The 19,485-nt window shown below is 39.4% G+C and overlaps 1 protein-coding gene across 6 annotated transcripts in view; it reads left to right on the top strand.

Moving 5' to 3' along the window:
- MFN1 (mitofusin 1) overlaps positions 1-19,485 on the top strand; it is a 45,205-nt gene that overhangs the window by 5,128 nt on the left and 20,592 nt on the right. For all 6 annotated transcript variants that reach the window (XM_021934651.2, XM_021934653.2, XM_021934652.2 and 3 more), the window contains 6 exons: positions 6,440-6,602; positions 9,904-10,028; positions 11,855-11,963; positions 12,690-12,797; positions 15,016-15,169; positions 15,675-15,742. In XM_021934651.2, coding sequence (XP_021790343.2) covers positions 6,440-6,602; positions 9,904-10,028; positions 11,855-11,963; positions 12,690-12,797; positions 15,016-15,169; positions 15,675-15,742 — 727 coding nt within the window. The remainder of the gene's footprint in view (positions 1-6,439; positions 6,603-9,903; positions 10,029-11,854; positions 11,964-12,689; positions 12,798-15,015; positions 15,170-15,674; positions 15,743-19,485) is intronic.

Raw genomic sequence — 19,485 nt, 5'->3', positions numbered from 1 at the left:
CTATTTCCAAGGACATTCTAGAAATTCTTTCAAATCTCCTGCTTTGATAAGACTTATCAATAAACATACTTTAGGACTGCATTAATTAAGATAAAATGTTCTCAGGAGAGTTCTTATCCAGTAATGGCATCTCCACCAATGAACTGACAATAGCTGGCATTGAACCTCTGGAACCAAAGAACTCTGTTTCTAGGCAGCTTATGTAAATCTCTTTTTACTGATTAAAAAAACTCCTCTTACCCTCACTGAATGCACTGGTATGCCATTCCATGCATTCCAGATTATAATCCTTATTTTTGATTCCCAAGTAAACTCAGCATTTTTTTTTTTTTTCTGACATGGAGTCTCGCTCTGTCGCCCAGGCTGGAGTGCAATGGCATAATCTTGGCTCGCTGCAACCTCCACATCCCGGGTTCAAGCGATTCTTCTGCCTCAGCCTCCCGAGTAGCTGGGATTACAGGCGTGCACCACCATACCTGGCTAATTTTTGTATTTTTAGTAGAGATAGGGTTTCACTGTGTTGGCCAGGCTAGTCTTGAACTCCTGACCTCAGGTGATCCACCCGCCTTGGCCTCACAAAGTGTTGGAATTGCAGGCGTGAGCCACTGCATCTGGCCTAATTTTTTTGGTTTTTTTTTTTTTTGAGGCAGAGTCTCACTCTTGCCAGGTTGGAGTGTAGTGGCACCATCTCGGCTCACTGCAGCCTCTGCCTCCTGGGTTCAAGCAGTTCTCCTGCCTCAGCCTCCCAAGTAGCTAGGACTATGGGCGCATACTGCCACGCCTGGCTAATTTTTTTTTTTTTGTATTTTAGTAGAGATGGGGTTTTACCATGTTGCCCAGGCTGGTCTCGAACTCCTGAGCTCAGGCTATCCACCCACCTCAGCCTCCCAAAGTGCTAGGATTACAGGCGTGAGCCACTGTGCCTGGCCCTGGCCTAATTTTTATATTTTTATTAGAGATGGGGTTTCACCATGTTGGCCAGGCTGGTCTCGAACCCTGACCTCAAGTGAACCACTCTCCTCGGCCTCCCAAAGTACTGGGATTACAGGTGTGAGCCACTGTGCCTGGCTAATTTAGAGGTGATTTTCTTCACTATCTTTCTTAAGGTTGACAATTATCAGGTTCACAGGTTGTAAGGATTATGGGGGAAAGAAAAGGGCAGTGATCAGGTATGTCTTCCAGAATTTTCAACTCCTTCATTCCCAGAGGGAGAGTAGGAGGCACCATTACGTTGGTGTCACTATCCAGAGTGATAGGGTGATCTCTGCCACAGCTTATATGCAAAGACAAATAAGTAGCTCCATAATTGGTCATTCAGCTATCATGTGCTGTGTACCAACAGAGGCATTTATTTACTAAACTGACTTCGTTGGCCTTCTAAGCTATTTCCCATGTTAGGGCTTTTGCCTTTGCAATTCCCTATGCCTACAACTCTCCTTTCCTTGTTCTATCTATATCTGATGCCTTCTTATTCTTCATATTTCATCTTAAATGTTACTACCTTGGATACCTTCTCTGACCAGTCTGTCTAAATTATTCCTTCTCAGTTATTTTCTGTTAAAGCACCCTGTTAATGTCTTTCAACACTTTTCACAGTGCTCTTATTTTATGTTTTTGTTTTCTGCTTCTCCCATTTGACCATATTCTCAGGGCCTTACACAGAGTCTGGCATGAGACAGCTCCATTTAAAAAGATCCTACTTCAGATTAGGGTGGAGTAGGAAGGAAGAGCCTCCTGGGAAGGTGATGACTCAACTGTCCTACTGAGAATGAGAAATAGGTATAGCTTTGGATGTGAAAAAGGTCCAAAAGCTCATTTCTTGCAGAAAGCCATAAATAGAAAGGGGGAGAGAGACCGCAGTATGTTTGGAGAACTCAAGTAGTTGAATTTAAGGCATTATGAAACTAGCAAAAGAAGAGACTTTGTAAGCAAAAGTCAGATTGTAAAAGACCTTATATTAATATATCATGCTAAGGAGTTCTGCATTCTTTTATTTTGAGAAATAGTCATGAGAGGATTGGATGTTACAATTATAACCTTAGATATAATGGGGAGAATGAATGAAATGAGAACAGGAGGTAGGAGGCAGTTATAGTATTGTTACCAGAAAGGGGTCCTGATCCTAACCCCAAGAGAGGGTTCTTGGACCTTGTGCAAGAAAGAATTCCGGGTGGGTCCATAAAGTGAAAGCAAGTTTATTAAGAAAGTAAAGGAATACAAAATGGCTGCTGCATAGGCAGATCAGCCCCAAGAGCTGCTGCTTTGCTATTTTTATGGTTATTTCTTCATTGTATGCCAAACAAAGGGTGGATTATTCATGAGTTTTCCAGGTAAGGGGTGGCAATTCCCAGAACTGAAAGTTGGTACCTGTCCCCCTCTTTTTCTTTTTTTGGGAGATAGTTTCGCTCTTGTCATCCAGGCTGGAGCGCAATGGCATGATTTTGACTCGCTGCAACCTCTGTCTCTCAGGTTCAAGCGATTCTCCTGCCTCAGCCTCCCTACTAGTAGCTAGGTTTACAGGAGTGTGCCACCACGCCCAGCTAATTTTTGTATTATTGGTAGAGATGGGTTTCACCATGTTGGCCAGCCTGGTCTCGAACTCCTGACCTCAGGCCATCCACCCACCTCGGCCTCCCAAAGTGCTGGGATTACAGGTGTGAGCCACCATGTCCGGCCAGTACCTCCCCTTTTTAGCCCATATAGCCATCCATTCTGGATGTTGCCATGGCATCTAAACTGTTACGGCACTGGTGGGAGAGTCTTTTAGCATGCTAATGTATTATAATTAGTTTAATGTATATTATATACATATTATATATATATTACAATGAGTAGTGAGGATGACCAGAGGTCACTTTCATCGCCATCTTGGTTTTGGTGGGATTTGGTCACTTCTTTTATCAGCAAGGTCTTTGTGACCTATATATTGTGCCAACCTCCTATCTCATTCTGTGACTTAAAATGCCTAACCTACTGGGAATGCAGCCCAGTAGGTCTCACCCTCATTTTACTCAGCCCCTATTCAAGATGGAGTTGCTCTGGTTCAAACACCTCTGACAAGTAGTATAGGCCATAAATTGTGTGTGTTTAATACAACTATATATATTCAAGTGTAGTTACCAAAAAGGCGGTTGGAAATATGAGACTTGGACTAGGGAGAATTCCAGGAAATTTAGGAATTATTATTGGCTTATGTTGGTGATTGAAATCACAGGAGTTCATGAGATGATCCAGGGAGAGTGTGTAATGAAAAACACTGGGGAGAGGAAGAGGGACTATCCATGGAAATGCCAGCCAGGGGCCAGGCATGGTGGCTCACGCCTGTAATCCCAACACTTTGGGAGGCCGAGGCAGGTGGATCACCTGAGGTCAGGAGTTTGAGACCAGCCTGGCCAACATGGCGAAACCCTGTCTCTACCAAAAGTGGAAAAATAACTGGGTGTGGTGGTACACTCCTGTAATCCTGGCTACTTGGGAGACCGTGGCAGGAGAATCACTTGAACCCAGGAGGCGGAGATTGCAGTGCACTCCAGCCTGGGCCACAGAGGGAGACTCCATCTCAAACAAGAAAAAGAAATGCCAGCCAGGTAAAAGGAAAATTAGAAAGCATTGGTATGGTATAAAAAGAAATATATTTGATCTTTGTCCCATTCTTGTCACAGAGCTTCTAAAACCATAGGAATTTCCTGAGTGATTGGAGTATCTTGTTTTCATAATGAGCCCTTTTTGATGACACCTGAATTTATGCTAATAAGTGGTTTAGGGTGGGGCGGTGCCTAGATAACCTCAGCGGGTGACCAGTCACCTGAAAGTTTAAGTGATCAGGGGATTAGAGGATTGGAACTTTCCTTCCCACCAACCCATTTCCAGGAAGGGTGGGGGAGGACAGGCTGAAAATTAAGCTTTATGAAAACTCTTGAATAAGATTGGACTTCCAGGTAAATAAACTCATGGTTATCCTGGGAGAGTGGCATGCTGAGAGGGCATGAGTGCTCAGGCATCTCATCTGTGTCACTTATAATATCCTTTATAATAAACCAGTAAATGTAAGTATAGTGCTTCCCTGAGTTCTGTGAGCTATTCTGACATTGAACCCAAGGTGGGAGGAGGTAGAAATGAATTGAATGGTAGGACACCCAGTTGGTGTCTGCTGGAGAACTGCTTCATGCATGTGGAAAAATCCCCATACATCTAGTTAAGAAGTGTTCTGTGTTGATTTTGATAGTAGAGGATAAAAAGTTTCTTTTTCCACAGTTGTTTTTTTTTGTTTGCTTTGGGAGGCAGGATGACGGCGTGTCTCACGCTTTAGTATGCATAAGAATCATCTGAGAGCATCCCCAGAGTTTTGATTCTTTAGGTTCACAGTTCGTTTGAGGGATCTGCATCATTAATGGGCTCCCCAGATGATTCTTATATGGGGTGGGGGGACCCAAACTGTAACCATAGTAGGTTCATCACCCAGTGCATGCAGCAAGTTGATATGCTGAGACACCAGGTTGCAGCAGAGAAGAGATTTAATCGTAGGGTCACCAAATGAGGAGATGGGAGGGAACCTCAATCCATCTCCCCAAGGAATTTGAGGTTAGGGTTTTTAAGGTTTTTGGAGTGCCCAAAGTATAGAGATCATTGATTGGTTGGAGCTTGCAGATTGAAGTCATGGTAGAGGGAGATAATACAGCTAGGCTGTATTCACATGCTGATCCATCCCATTCCTTTCTGGCGGAGGGTTTTCAAACTGGTTGCTGGATTTGGGGGCCTGAAAACATCTTAAACTATCCTTAAAAGTGTTATGATTCTAATGTCAGAGATCCTGTCTATAGGAAGAAGGAGGTACAAATGGTCAGTATTTGGTGTTACGTGACATTTAGCAACAAGGAAGTGGGCCAAAGTGCAGCCTGATTAATAATGAGCTATAGCCATATTTCTGTCCAGAACCCGGCATGTAATTCTTGTTAACCCCATGGAGATGGTTTCAGAACTACCCTTGAGGATCACTGCAAGGCTTCATGAAATGTCCAGAAAGATAAATTTTAAGAGAGGTCCTAGGCATCCTTGCAGAATGTGGTATAGTGGCAATGGAAGCCAATATTGAGCTAATGAAGGTAAGCAGCTTCCCTGGGAAGGGAGTTGGGAATGATATCCATAACATAAGAAAAGTTCTTTCCCTCTTCTGCTAAAGAAAAGAGGTAAAACATATGCCAAAAAGATAGGATGCTTTTGCAGTGAACCAAAAGGCTCCCAGTGGTATCTGGGACTTGGGTTGACTTAATGGAAAGCAAGTTCCTGAAGTGAGTATGGGTTGTTCTTTGCATTTCAGAGCCATCAAAAGTGTTCTTTATCCTATGACTGCATAACAGATTACCCAAACTTAGCAACTTAACAGCCATTTTATTATGTTCACTGATTCTGTGAGTCAAGAATACAGATGGGGCACAGCGGGGGTGTCTTATCTTTGTTCCATGGACTCTGGAGCCTTAACTGAGAAGATGTGAAGATTGGGGTGGCTCAAAAACTGAGGGTTGAAATAATCTTAAATCTTCAGTTACACGTCTGGGACCTGGGCTGGAATGATTCAAAGGCTAGGACTGTTCAGTAGAGCACTACCCAGAGCTCTCCATTTAGCTTGACTTCCTTGTAGCACAGCAGACTCGGGGTAAGTGGACTTTTTACATGGCAAGGCTCCAAGTGCATATATTCCAGGGAACAAGATAGAAGAAGCTGCATTGTCTTTTATGACCTAGTCTTGGAAGTCACCCAGTGTCACTCCTTTTTTTTATTTTTTTTTAATTTTGAGATGCAGTCTGGCTCTGTCACCCACGATCGTGGCTCACTGCAACCTCCACCTCCTGGGTTCAAGTGATTCTCCTGCCTCAGCCTCCTGAGTAGCTGGGATTACAGGTGCCCCCCCCAACCCCCCACACCTGGCTAATTTTTTGTAGAGATGGAGTTTCACCATGTTGGTCAGGCTGGTCTCAAACTCCTGACCTCAAGTGTTGCACCCACCTTGGCTTCCCAAAGTGCCAGGATTACAGGCATGAGCCACTGCACCTAGCCACCCAGTGTCACTTCTGATGTGCATTATTTGTTGAAGCAGTCACAAACCAGCCCAGATTTAAGGAGATGGGATATTAGACCCCATCTTGTGATAGTAGTGTTACAGAATTTTGACCTGTGATTTCAAATTGCCACAAAAAGCAAGAAAGAAAAGTTGAGGATAATACTATGAGAAAGGTCGGATTTGTTTTCTTACACTTTTATTTTTTCTGAAATGTACATTGCTAATATTTGTGTAAGCCAAGTGGTCAGTTTTTTTGTAAAAATGCAGTCTTAAGAAATCTTAACAAAATTTGAATTTTAAAAAAGTTGATATTAGACCCAGTGAAAGAACTAATTTTTTTACTGTTATGTTTTGTTTTTCATGATTTTGTATATTCTTCAGGACAAGCAGTGGGAAGAGCTCTGTTATCAATGCAATGCTGTGGGATAAAGTTCTCCCTAGTGGGATTGGCCATATAACCAATTGCTTCCTAAGTGTTGAAGGAACTGATGGAGATAAAGCCTATCTTATGACAGAAGGATCAGATGAAAAAAAAAGTGTGAAGGTATGATCTTTAACCTTTAGCAGCATAATATACCTGAAGCAATGTCCTTAACTTATTCTTTAATAACATTTTTATAGATGTCTGCATTGCTGACATCTTATTAAAAGAACTGTTAATATTTCTTTCTTTTTTTTTTTTGAGAGTGAGTCTTGCTCTGTCGCCCAGGATAGAGTGCAATGGTGCAATCTTGGCTCATTGCAACCTCTGCCTCCCAGGTTCAAATGATTCTCCTGCCTCAACCTCCCAAGTAGCTAGGATTACAGGTGCATGCCACCATGCCTAGCTAATTTTTGTCCTTTTTTTTTTTTGATAGAGTTGGGGTTTCACCATGTTAGCCAGGCTGGTCTCGAACTCCTGACATCGGGTGATCCATCTGCCTCAGTCTCGCAAAGTGCTAGGATTATAGGAAGAACTTAATATTTGTAACTTTGAAAGCCATCACTAAATATTTTAAGTACTCTAAATTTTTTTTTTACTTCATAGCTAAATTAGTGGAAGAATAAAACCTGTCCTTAATTTAAAGGTATATTAGAATTACAGGTTTTTTAAATCTCCCCTTACAGTGAGACTAACATTATTTTATTTATTTATTTGTTTTTAGACGGGGTCTTGCTCTGTTGCCCAGGCTGGAGTGCAATGGCACAATCTCAGCTAGCAACTTCTGCTTCCCAGGCTCAAGCAATTATCCTGCCTCAGCCTCCCAAGTAGCTGGGATTACAGGCATGCGCCACCATACCTGGCTAATTTTTGTATTTTCAGTAGAGACAGGGTTTCACCATGTTGCCCAGGCTGGTCTTGAACTCCTGACCTCGGGTGATCCACCTGCCTTGGCTTCCCAAAGTGCTGGGATTACAGGCGTGAGCTGCCACGCCCGACCGAGACTGACATTATTGAAGTGTATCATTACTGTTTAATCTCAAATTTGTCCCACCTTGGCCTCCCAAAGTGCTGTGGTTACTGGCATGTGCCACCATGCCTGGCCTCAGATTTGTCTTTTTAAAACAGAATTGCTTAAGAAATTGGGCCCTGGAATCTGTTTTTGATATGTGTCTGTGTTTTTAGAAACTGTCTTACCTCAGGAGTATGTAGTAAGTATATTCATGAATAAAGATTTTAACTTTGTCAGATGAGAGCCAATGGCAATTCCCTGCCTTTCATAAATCTCTCAATTTAGTGCCACTAGACTCCTGCAGCCAAAAAAAGAATAAAAGGAAAAACAAATTAGAATGCAAGATGTTGACTCTGGACTGAAAGCAGTTAGTTAAGGCACTGTTTCTTATTGCGGTCACTTTGTCTTGAGTCTAAGGATCTCTTCCACAAACAAAAAAGTTCAGTGCTTGAAGATCCATGCTATTTCATTTCTTGGTAAAGTCATGGATGGTTCTTGCTCTGTGAATTTGCTCTTTGATGTAAATCAGGTGACTCAATCTGTAAGTTTTAGAATAAGCATACCCTTCAGATTAGTTATTAGAAAAGTGAGATGATGTTTATGAAAATACTATTCAAGGCTGGGTGCAGTGGCTCACGCTTGCAATCCTAGCACTTGAGGTGGTCGGATTGCTTGAGACCAGCCTCAGCAATATAGTGAGACCCCATCTCTACAGAAAATACAAAAATTAGCCAAGCATGGTGGCGCATACCTGTAGTCTCAGCTACCCGAATGGCTGAGGTGGGAGGATTGGTTGAATCTGGGAGGCTGAGGCTGTAGTGAGCTGTGATCATTCAGCCTAGGAAATGGAGCAAGACACTGTCTCAAAAAGAAAGGAAAATACTAATCAAGCTTTTAATTCATATAAATGAAGGAATCACTATTATTTTGTAATTAAGATTTTTAGCAAATCAAAATTCAAACTTCTCATGACTTTAGAGCCTCAAAGTATGCTGTGTTACTCTAAAGAAATCATCTCTCATTTTCCTGATCTGTGCTCTTCCAGTCCTCTTCACACTCTTTTTCTCCTCGTCATTTTAGATTTGGGGGTTACGTGTACAGGTTTTTATTTATTTATTTATTTATTTATTTATTTTTTGAGACGGAGTCTCGCTCTGTCGCCCAGGCTGGAGTGCAGTGGCCAGATCTCAGCTCACTGCAAGCTCCGCCCCCCGGGTTTACGCCATTCTCCTGCCTCAGCCTCCCGAGTAGCTGGGACTACAGGTGCCCGCCACCTCGCCCGGCTAGTTTTTTGTATTTTTTAGTAGAGACGGGGTTTCACCGTGTTAGCCAGGATGGTCTGGATCTCCTGACCTCGTGATCTGCCCGTCTCGGCCTCCCAAAGTGCTGGGATTACAGGCTTGAGCCACTGCGCCCAGCCTATGTGTACAGGTTTATTATGTGGATATATTGTGTGATGCATAAGACTGGCCTTCAACTGAACCTGTCACCCAAATAGTGAATGTAGCATTCAGTAGTTTTTCAGCTCTTGTCACCTTCCACCTTTACCCCTGTAGTAGTTCCCAGTGTTATTGTTCCTTTGTTTATTTCTGTGTGTACCCAGATGTTTAGCTCTCACTTTTTTATTTGTTTGTTTGTTTGTTTTGAGACAGAGTCTCGCTCTGTTGTGTGATCTCAGCTCACTGCAACCTCTGCCTCCTGGGTTCAAGCAATTCTCCTGTCTCCGCCTCTCGAGTAGCTGAAATTATAGGCACACGCCACCACGCCCGGCTAATTTTTGTGTTTTTAGTAGAGACAGGGTTTCACGAGGTTGTCCAGGCTGGTCTCAAACTCCTGACCTCAGGTGATCCACCCACCTCGGCCTCCCAAAGTGCTGGGATTACTGGCATGAACCACTGCTCCTGGCCTAGCTCTCACTTTTAAGCAAGAAGATGGCAGTATTTGGTTTTCTGTTTCTGCGTTGATTGACCTAGGATAATGGCCTGTGGCTCCATCCATGTTCCTGCAAAAGACATGATTTCATTCCTTTCTAGGGGGTGTTAAAAGCTATTTAATTTTAATCTATTTTAATAATGACATTTCTTCCATATGACAAAGTGATACACATTTATTTCAGTAGTCAGAAAATACAAGTAGGCAAAAAGAATGAAGACTCCATAACATATATACTTCACAAAACCAGTATCAGTATCAGGAGTTGCTTAGAATTCTGTTGCTGGAGTTCTTTTTGAGGGAACCATTTTTTTTCGTACTTGGAAATTTAAAAATTCAGGTTCTCAAGATTGCTCAGAAGGTTTTATTTCAGAGTTTTTATACACCTATTTGGCTAAAATAAATGTACTACAATGTTGTTAATTTTTATTGAATTTTATTACAAGTGGAGTTTATTTTTTTCTTTTCCTCCTGCTTTAGACAGTTAATCAACTGGCCCATGCCCTTCACATGGACAAAGATTTGAAAGCTGGCTGTCTTGTACGTGTGTTTTGGCCAAAAGCAAAATGTGCCCTCTTGAGAGATGACCTGGTGTTAGTAGACAGGTAAAATTACATGTGGATTGCATTTTCTCTGGAAGTTTATTTAATAGTATAATACTGCTTACTTTAGCATGTGGTATAAAAAATTAAAACATTCAGTTGCCACTTTGTTCTCATTAGCTAGATTAAGGAAGAGATAAGGTATTGGTTTTATTTTATAAGTTACATAAAAGCACCAGTTCATCAGTCTTATTCCATTTCAAGAAATTTTAAGGATGGCCACTTTTTTTGGCTGGAGTGCAGTGCCATAGTGCCATGATCTTGGCTTACTGCAACCTTCACCTGCTGGGCACAAGCAATTCTCCCACCTCAGTCTCCTGGGTAGCTGGGATTACAGACACACACCAGCCACCTCACCTGGCTCCATTTTGTTTTTGATAATGAATTTTCCTTTTAAGTGGAAATGAGTGTTTCAAGTAATCTATAGAAACAGAAGAGAGAGAAGATGTTCATGACACCAAAATATTTGGTTTAAATACAATGTTAACTAATTTAGCTTTATTTCATAACCAGGTTGTATCTATGACCCAGTCAGTTAAGATTGACAGTTGGATAGATACAAGAAAAAATGAAAGAGATCTAGTATTTGGTACCAAAATGGGTAACTATAGTGAATAATAATTGATTTTTATTTCTATTTTTTTGAGATAGAGTCTCGCTCTATCACCTAAGCTTGAGTACAGTGGCACAGTGTTGGCTCACTGCAACCTCCGCCTCCCAGGTTCAAGCCATTCTTGTGCCTCAGCCTCCCGAGTAGCCACCATGCCTGGCTGATTTTTGTATTTTTTGGTAGAGGTGGGAATTCACCATGTTGGCCAAGCTGGTCTCAAACTCCTGGCCTCAAGCAATCCTCCCATCTCAGCCTCCCAAAGTGCTGAAATTATAGGTGTGAGCTGCCATACCTGGCTGAATAACAATTTAATTGTACATTTAAAAATAACTAAAATAATATAATTGGATTGTTTATAATACAAAGAATAAATGCTTGAGTTGATAGATACCTCATTTACCATGATGTGATTTTTTTTTTTTTTTGGAGGCAGGGTCTTACTGTGTTGCCCAGTCTGGAGTGCAGTGATGGAATCATGGCTTACTGCAACCACCGCTTCCCAGGCTTAAGCAATCCTCCCACCTCAGCCTCCAGAGTAGCAGGGGCTACAGGGGCATGCCGCCAAGCCTAGCTAATTTTTTGTGGTTTTTTTTTTTTTTTGTGGAGTCAGGGTTTTGTCATGTTGCTCAGGCTGGTGTCAATGTCCTGGACTCAAGCACTCGTGTCTTGGAATCCCAAAATGCTAGGATTACATGAATATGCCACTGCGCTCAGCCCCTATATGATTATTACACATTGTATGCTTCCATCAAAATACTTCATATACCTCATAAATATGTATACTTAATATGTACCCACAAACATTTAAAATGAAAAATTTTTTTAATTTTTTACAAAGTTTTGTAGTTGACAAATTCTTCACTGCAGGTCCTAGTGTAGTTGGTATATTAAATTTATATGTTTTTATTTGTGTTTATAAGGGCTTAAATCTTCTCTGAGCCTTACTGGATATAGCTGCTTTAACCCTTGTTGTTTAGTATCCATTAGCCTAGTTTTATATTTCAGCCATCTAAAGCATAAAGATTAAAAAGATTGAAATATTGAGCATGTTATTTGCTTTGTGAAAGATCACTGGGTTAAAATTTCCTAGGCTTCTTATAGATGACAGGTGGAAATCCTGTTTTTTAGACTTCAAATTATACATAAAAGCTGAAAAAATTCTGTAACCCAAATTTTCTTTTTAAGAAATATAATACAATTTTTATTTCACTCTCATTAGTCCAGGCACAGATGTTACTACAGAGCTGGATAGCTGGATTGATAAGTTTTGCCTGGATGCTGATGTCTTCGTTTTGGTTGCAAACTCTGAATCTACACTAATGAATACGGTAGGATTTAATCGTATTATTGTGTTTCAGTGGTAGGGAATGAAGCAGTGTCTGTTTTCATTCTGAAAAGAGAAATCCAAATCATAGATTAGAAAGAACTTCTGAAAACAGGCATGAATGAAAGGGTTTGTGTTTTCATAGAACCAGAAGGGCTGTTTCTAGTCTTTCTATAGTGTATAGTTCCCTGGATTTCTCTAGCAATATAGGGCTTGATGACTCTAGCTTATGGTTATTTGCCAGTCTCAGGGAGAATGAGTGCCAGAAATTTTAGGATGCTTACTTAAGTCTCTTGAATAAAATATAAACCACTCCTCCTTTCTGCCATCTATCGGGCAAGCCTTTTTATATTTTCAGTATTGTTAGCTGTTTCCAGCTTCACCTGAATATACTCTAGGTTTCACCTTACCTGTGTACAATTTAAGCTGCTGTCAGACTTAGAAGATTATTTATCCAAATGTCTGGAGCCAGACTCATCTGAAATAAACTTTCCAGAGTTGAGATAATCTAATATTCAAAACTATAACATGATTTTTTAAAATTGTTATTCATCAGTTTTTTTCATCTTTGAAAGTTTAATGCTCATAGAGTGCTTTGGGATCCTTTGTCAGTGGTGTTAATGTTGTCTAAATGGTTCAGACTTTCTCATTAAAATAAAATTTCAATTGTAAATGTAAATTACAGTGAATGTACTGTGAGTTTTTTTTTTTTTTTTTTTTTTTTTTTCAGGAAAAACATTTTTTTCACAAAGTGAATGAGCGGCTTTCCAAGCCTAATATTTTCATTCTCAATAATCGTTGGGATGCCTCTGCATCAGAGCCGGAATATATGGAAGACGTAAGTTATTTTATTTATTTTTTGTAGGTTTTGAAGTACAGTCACATATATTGTTATTTGAGAAAACAATATAGCTTATATAATAGAAAATTATAAGAGCTATTCCATGAAAAGAATATAGTTAGAGAAAACCTGAAGTAGGTATGTGATAAAGACCGAGGTATGAAGTTACTTTGAGGGAAAATTGTGTTATACTATCTAGTTATTTCGAAGCTTGAAACTTCTTTTTTGTTTAAGTTTTTATTGAAATGTACATAATAGAAAAGTACATAAATCATAAGTGATCCTTCCAATTTGGCTTCCTAAAGTGCTGGCATGACAGGTGTGAGCCAAAATGCCTGGCCAAATTTTACAAATTTAACACACCTATGTCAAAATCCAGATCAAAAAGCAGACCATTCTGAACACCCCAGCACCTCTCGCTTACCTCCCTCCTTCCAACTTCCATTCTGTCCTCCTTACCAAAAAGAAATTATCCATTTATCATGACTTTTGACCCCCTAAATTAATTTTTCTGCCTGTTCAACTTTATATAACAGAATCATATAATATCTGCTTTTGCATCTGTTTTTTTCGTTTAACATGTTTGTCATATGTGTCCATATTGTGCATAGCATAGTTGTATTGCATTCTCATTGCTGTATAGTATTCCATCTGTGACTATACTACAGTTGACTTATTCAAGGCGATGGGCATTTGGGTTAATTTACTATATTTAGTTATGAATGCTACTGTGCATATGCTTGTATATGTCCTTCTGGTGTGCATATATATGCATTCTTGTTAGGTAGTTTTCAATGTGGAGGTTGGACAGTTTTGACCCCCATGGGATATTTGGCAGCATCTGAAGATTTTTTTTTTTTTTTTTGTCACAACTGGGGTTTTGTGCTAATGGCATCTAATGAGTAGAGGTTAGAGATGCTGTTACACATGCCCTGACACAGAACGGGCCCCCAAACAAACATTGGCCAATCCAAAATGTCAGTAATGTAGAGGTCAGTAAACCATGGGTATATGTACCTAGAGGTAAAATTGCTAGATTACAAGTTAAGAATATGTTAGATTTTAGTAAACATAGCACCAGAGTTCTCCAAAGTGCTTGGTGTCAATTTGTACTCTTGCCAGCAGATTGAGTTTCATAAGATTTGCATCCTCAATTTTTTTTTTTTTGGCATTTTAGTCACACCAATTGTAGAAACTTAAAAAGATTAAAGTATCTGGAATTTGGACTATAATATTTATTTAATTTGCTTGAGACGATTTCTGATTTTAATGGTAGTATGAAATTATTATATGTAGAGGACAAGATAAAAATAAACTATCCCATCACTGTTCACATGTTAAATTATTTGCTTTCATTTTTCCACCATTGGAATTTTGCATAACATCATGTTTTATATCCTCCTGTCATTAACTATTGTGTTACAGCCATGTTCTTTCAAATTGGGGCTCACATAATCATTGGAGAATTAGGAAGTATCACTCATAAATTATTTTTCCTCAAATATTTCAGCATTCCTATTTAGATTTATTTTTGCAAGTCTTAATATAGAGAACCCTTATCATAGCCATAATGCTGAAGACTAGTACTAAATCGTAACTTCTAACCCGTAATCTTCACCTCAGTGTGCCCAAGTGGTAATCTTGAACCCAACATTGCAATTCTAATGCCTGGTTAATGCATTCGCCCCAACCTTAGCAGGGTTTGTTTGTTTTGGTTTGGTTTTTGAGATGGAGTCTTGCTCTGTCACCCAGGCTGGAGTACAGGGGCACGATCTTGGCTCACTGCAACCTCCACCTCCCGGCCTCAAGCGATTCTCCTGCCTCAGCCTGCCCAGTAGCTGGGATTACAGGCGCCTGCCACCACACCCCGCTAATTTTTGTGTTTTTAGTAGAGACGGAGTTTCACCATGTTGGCCAGGCTGGTCTCAAACTCCTGACCTTGTGATCTGCCCGCCTCAGCCTCCCAAAGTGCTGGGATTACAGGCGTGAGCCACTGTGCCCAGCAGAATTTTAAATAAATGTTCAAAAGACAGAATCGTTAAGAGAAAGATTTTCTGTCATTAAGTATCAAACTTCATTTATTAGAATTTTTTGAATTCATTAGTTATATGGTAACTTTTGTTATATCACTGTAAATAAAAGTATTGGCCTGTAGTCATTGGTTATTATATTTGTTTAAATTATTAGAATTCTTTTAATACCCTTTTCTCTGTAGGTACGCAGACAGCACATGGAAAGATGCCTGCATTTCTTGGTGGAGGAGCTCAAAGTTGTAAATGCTTTAGAAGCACAGAATCGTATCTTCTTTGTTTCAGCAAAGGAAGTTCTTAGTGCTAGAAAGCAAAAAGCACAGGGGATGCCAGAAAGTGGTATGCATTAGTTATAGATTTCCTTTTTAAATATAAAAATATTTAAAATTGGTCGGGTGCAGTGGCTCACGCCTGTAATCCCAGCACTTTGGAAGGCTGGGATGGGCGGATCATGAGGTCAGGAGTTCGAGACCAGCCTGGCCAACATGGTGAAACCCCGTCTTTACTAAAAATACAAAAATTAGCCCAGCATAGTGGCGTGCACCTGTAATCCCAGCTACTGGGGAGGCTGAGGCCGGAAAATTGCTTGAACCCAGGAGGCGGAGATTGCAGTGAGCCAACATTGCGCCATTGCACTCCAGCTCTGGGCAACAGAGCAAGACTCTGTCTCGGGTGGGGGGGGTGGAAAATATATATATATATTTATATGTATGTGTGTATATATATATATATAAAAAATGGACTATTTATATATATATATATATAAAATTATAAAATCAGTAGCCTACCAGAAAATATATCTTGCTATATACTAGGTTTTTAAATCTTTGCCTGTACATTACAGGTGGAGCACTTGCTGAAGGATTTCAGGCAAGATTACAGGAATTTCAGAATTTTGAACAAATCTTTGAGGTAGGAATTTTGTGATTGTATTGCCTAATACAAAACTCTTTCCTTGGTTGGAGAAAGCATAATCTTCTGTTTTATCATTTGTCTTTGTCAATAACTTTTGCTGTTATTTAGTTACTGACATAGCCAGTAAAATGTGGAAAGTCTGAAGAAAGGAACCCCCTGCAAAATGATTTGTAAGAATTGAGAATTAGCGATTGTAATTTCTTCCTTATTCTTATTTTTTATGTATTTATATATAAGTAAGAAACTGTGTTTCAGTATTGCTGTGTTGTGCAATGAATGAAATTCCCTGTATTCAATAATTTGGAACAAGAGCAAACAAGCGTAATTGCTGTTGGAATGGATAATAGAGCAAAGTAAGCATTATCCTTTTTTTCTTTGTGCCGCATGACTAATAGAAGTATACAAAACATGATTAATGCCATTTGACAAAATTTTATTATATTTATATACTGTGTTACCATATGTCCATTCTCCATATGTTGTGCCAAACACTCTAAATGAATAATTGAGTAAAAAAGAGCTTCACCGTTTTCAGAATCTTCTAGGAAACTACTGAAGTGCCTGAGTGGTAGACAGGGAGGGAGGCTAGTTTCTTATGTTGCAGTGTAAGTGTTTTTATTCAGAGACATTAAAACTCACCCTACATTTGACTGAATAGTTCTTTAGATGTTAACCTTCTGAACTCCTGTTTTGCCCTATATAATTCATATCACCTTCCCACTTAGGAATGAACACAATGACTTCAGCATTGAAGAAACCTCAATCTGTAATTATTCTTATAAGTAGTAACTGCCTTAATAGGGGGGACATGAATGTTGAGTATACTTGGCAGGATTTTTAAAATAAACATTTTGCTTACTATCTCTCATCTTTAATTTGGTGAGAGAAAAAAGGTTATTAGATGAAGACAAACTGGAAGAAAGCAAATCCACTGCCAGCTATCTTGGTAAGATCTAATTGTTCCGAGGCTACTGGATTTTGGGTAGATGTCCTCTCAAGCCAAGCTATAGGATACGTGAAGTCCCAGTTACTCAAAGACCATTGCTTGTTTTTTTCCTTTTCCTTTTGCTTTCATCAAAGGGTTGATGCTCTCCTCACCATTTTTTTTTATCTTAAAGAAATGGGATCTCCCTCTGTTACCCAGGCTGGAGTGCAGTTGGGCAATCGTAACTCACTGCAGCCTCGAACTCCTGGGCTCAAATGATCCTCCCACCTCAGCCTCCTCTCCTCACTGTTATCAGTATTTCATCCATGGGGAAAATATGTAGGGAGAGGATCTGTTTCCTTGTCTTTCCTTATTTATTGACTTTTGTATATATGTGTTTTATGTATGTTTATCATTGATTTCTTCTAAATTATACATTTATAGAGTGTATAATTGTGTAATGTTCTGTTACACATTTATATTGCTTCCATATTGCTTCATGGTATAGCTTGTGCTTCCCCAGAATATCTCCTTGAGGAGGTGGGAATGAGAAGAATAAAAGATATGCTGTCGGGCATTGGTTCACAAGCCTGGCTGGTCATCAGAATCACATGATGTGCTTTACAGAACCGCAGGCTCCCAACCTATCATATCCCCAACCCCAGATCCAGGGGGTTGGAGTTGGTCTAGCAATCTATATACATACATATTCAAAGCTCCCCAAATGATTGCAATAATCAGACAGACTTAGGAACTATTCTTTTTAAATGTTTGTAGAGGAAACTTGGCAGTTTGTGTTTTATTCTGATGGTCCATTTGGGATTCTAAAATTTATGTATGGAAAAAATTGCTTTTGAGCAATAGCTTTTTTTTTTTTTTTTTTTAACATAAAGTCATGGAATGTGCAGCTTTAGAGTTTGAAAATTTTAAGTCTGAAATATCTAAAATGAGAATCAGTAAAAATTACTTGAATTTATCTAAACATAATCAGCTGGGCAAAAAATATTATGTCTAAATGTATTGAAAAGAGACAAAATATTTTTTGGTGATTAGTTATGTTGAAAGTTTTAGTCAGCTTTAGTCCAAGACTGGTATTTGTTACTTCTTAAATCAGTTTTGGTAATTCCTGGTTTCTTAGAAATTGGTATGTTTCTGAAATTTTATAATTTAGTAGCATAAAATTGTTTGAGTCTCTTGTTTCTCATGTCTATATTTAAATATGAATGTATATCTACATATACATATACACACACACACAGACCCTTAATGAGTTTGCCAATGTTTTATCATCCAAAGACGCAGCCCCAGCTCTTATGTAATTTATCACTTAATAAATATCATTTTTGGGGGTTCATTCACTAAGTTCTGTGGTTTTTTTTTTGTTTTTTTTTTTGAGACAGAGTCTCACTCTGTCGCCAGGCTGGAGTGCAGTGGCATGAACTCGGCTCACTGCAACCTCCAGCTCCTGGGTTCAAGGGACTCTTCTGCCTCAGCTTCCCTAGTAGCTGGGACTACAGGGGCGCGCAACCACACCTGGCTAATTTTTGTATTTTTAGTAGAGACGGGGTTTCACCATGTTGGCCAGGATGGTCTCGATCTCCTGACCTTGTGATCTGCCCGCCTTGGCCTCCCAAAGTGCTGGGATTACAGGCATGAGCACCGTGCCTGGCCTGTGTTCATCTTTAACATTGTTTACTTTGAAGATGCATTGGTTTTTTGCTTATTGTTCTTGAAGAAAAGATTCAGGATTGTGAATTTGTGACTGTAACTTTGGGCGTATCCCAAGGTTTTCAGTGCTAGTTTAGTTTTTGTTGATTTTGTTTCTAATTATCCTTTTGGCATTTCCTTGTCAATATAAGATTTTTTAAAATTCAAGTGTTCTGGTTCATTTTATCCAATTTTTGGTTACTAATTTCTTGGTTTCTTTGTGTTGTGGTCACATCTTGTGGCTTTTACACACATTTCTCTTTGTTTTGGGGATTTGCTTACTTTTCTTTGTAGTCTTGCAAGATTTTTTGTGAAAAGAAAAACTGTCAAGTTCATCACCTTTATCATTCTGACCTTTGCCATGGACTTCTTTAGATTCATTTGATTCAAGTGGATCTAAGTATTTTAAACATTTAGAATACTAAGTTAAACAAGGCTTGAAAATTAAATTGAGTAAAAGCAATCAAGAAAATCAATATTAGCTTGGGCGTTGGTGGCTCATGCCAGTGATGCCAGTACTTTGGGAGGCCAAAGCAGGAAGATTGCTTGAGCTAAGGAGATCGAGATCAGGTTGGGCAAAAACATGAAAAGACTAAATCCTATCTCTACTAGGAAAAAAAAAAAAGTCAGGTATGATAGCTCATGACTATAGTCACAGCTACCCCAGAGGCTGAGGTAGGAGGCCAAGGAGTTTGAGTCTGTGGTGATGGTGAGCTATGGAGGTACCACTGTGCTCCAACCTGTGTGACAGAGTGAGACTCTGTCTCTTTTCTTTTTTGAAAGGAAAATCAGTGTTAGTCTATTAATACATTTTCTTATTGTTTTAAAACTGTATTTGGAAAGTTTCAAAATGCATTTGGACTGCATTGTTCTAAAGGCAAGTTAGAAATCCAAATTTCTTTTGCACAGTTATTTCACCATTAATTCTTACTAGTTTTGGTTGTATGATGGGAGATAGACATATAAAAATAACTTATTTAAAATGTCAGTGGATTTTTTGTAATGGGCATTCCTGGATGATAGGTGAAATTTGAACATGAACTGTTTGTTAGATAATAGTATTGTCTCAATGGTAAATATTCTGAATACAGTTGTTTCGTGATTGTGC

This window comes from Papio anubis, chromosome 2 (genome assembly GCF_008728515.1).
Source record: "Papio anubis isolate 15944 chromosome 2, Panubis1.0, whole genome shotgun sequence".
In the NCBI taxonomy this organism is placed as follows: Eukaryota; Metazoa; Chordata; class Mammalia; order Primates; family Cercopithecidae; genus Papio; species Papio anubis.
The sequence above is the reverse complement of the archived record's forward strand: the minus strand, read 5'-3'. Positions and strand labels throughout refer to the sequence as shown.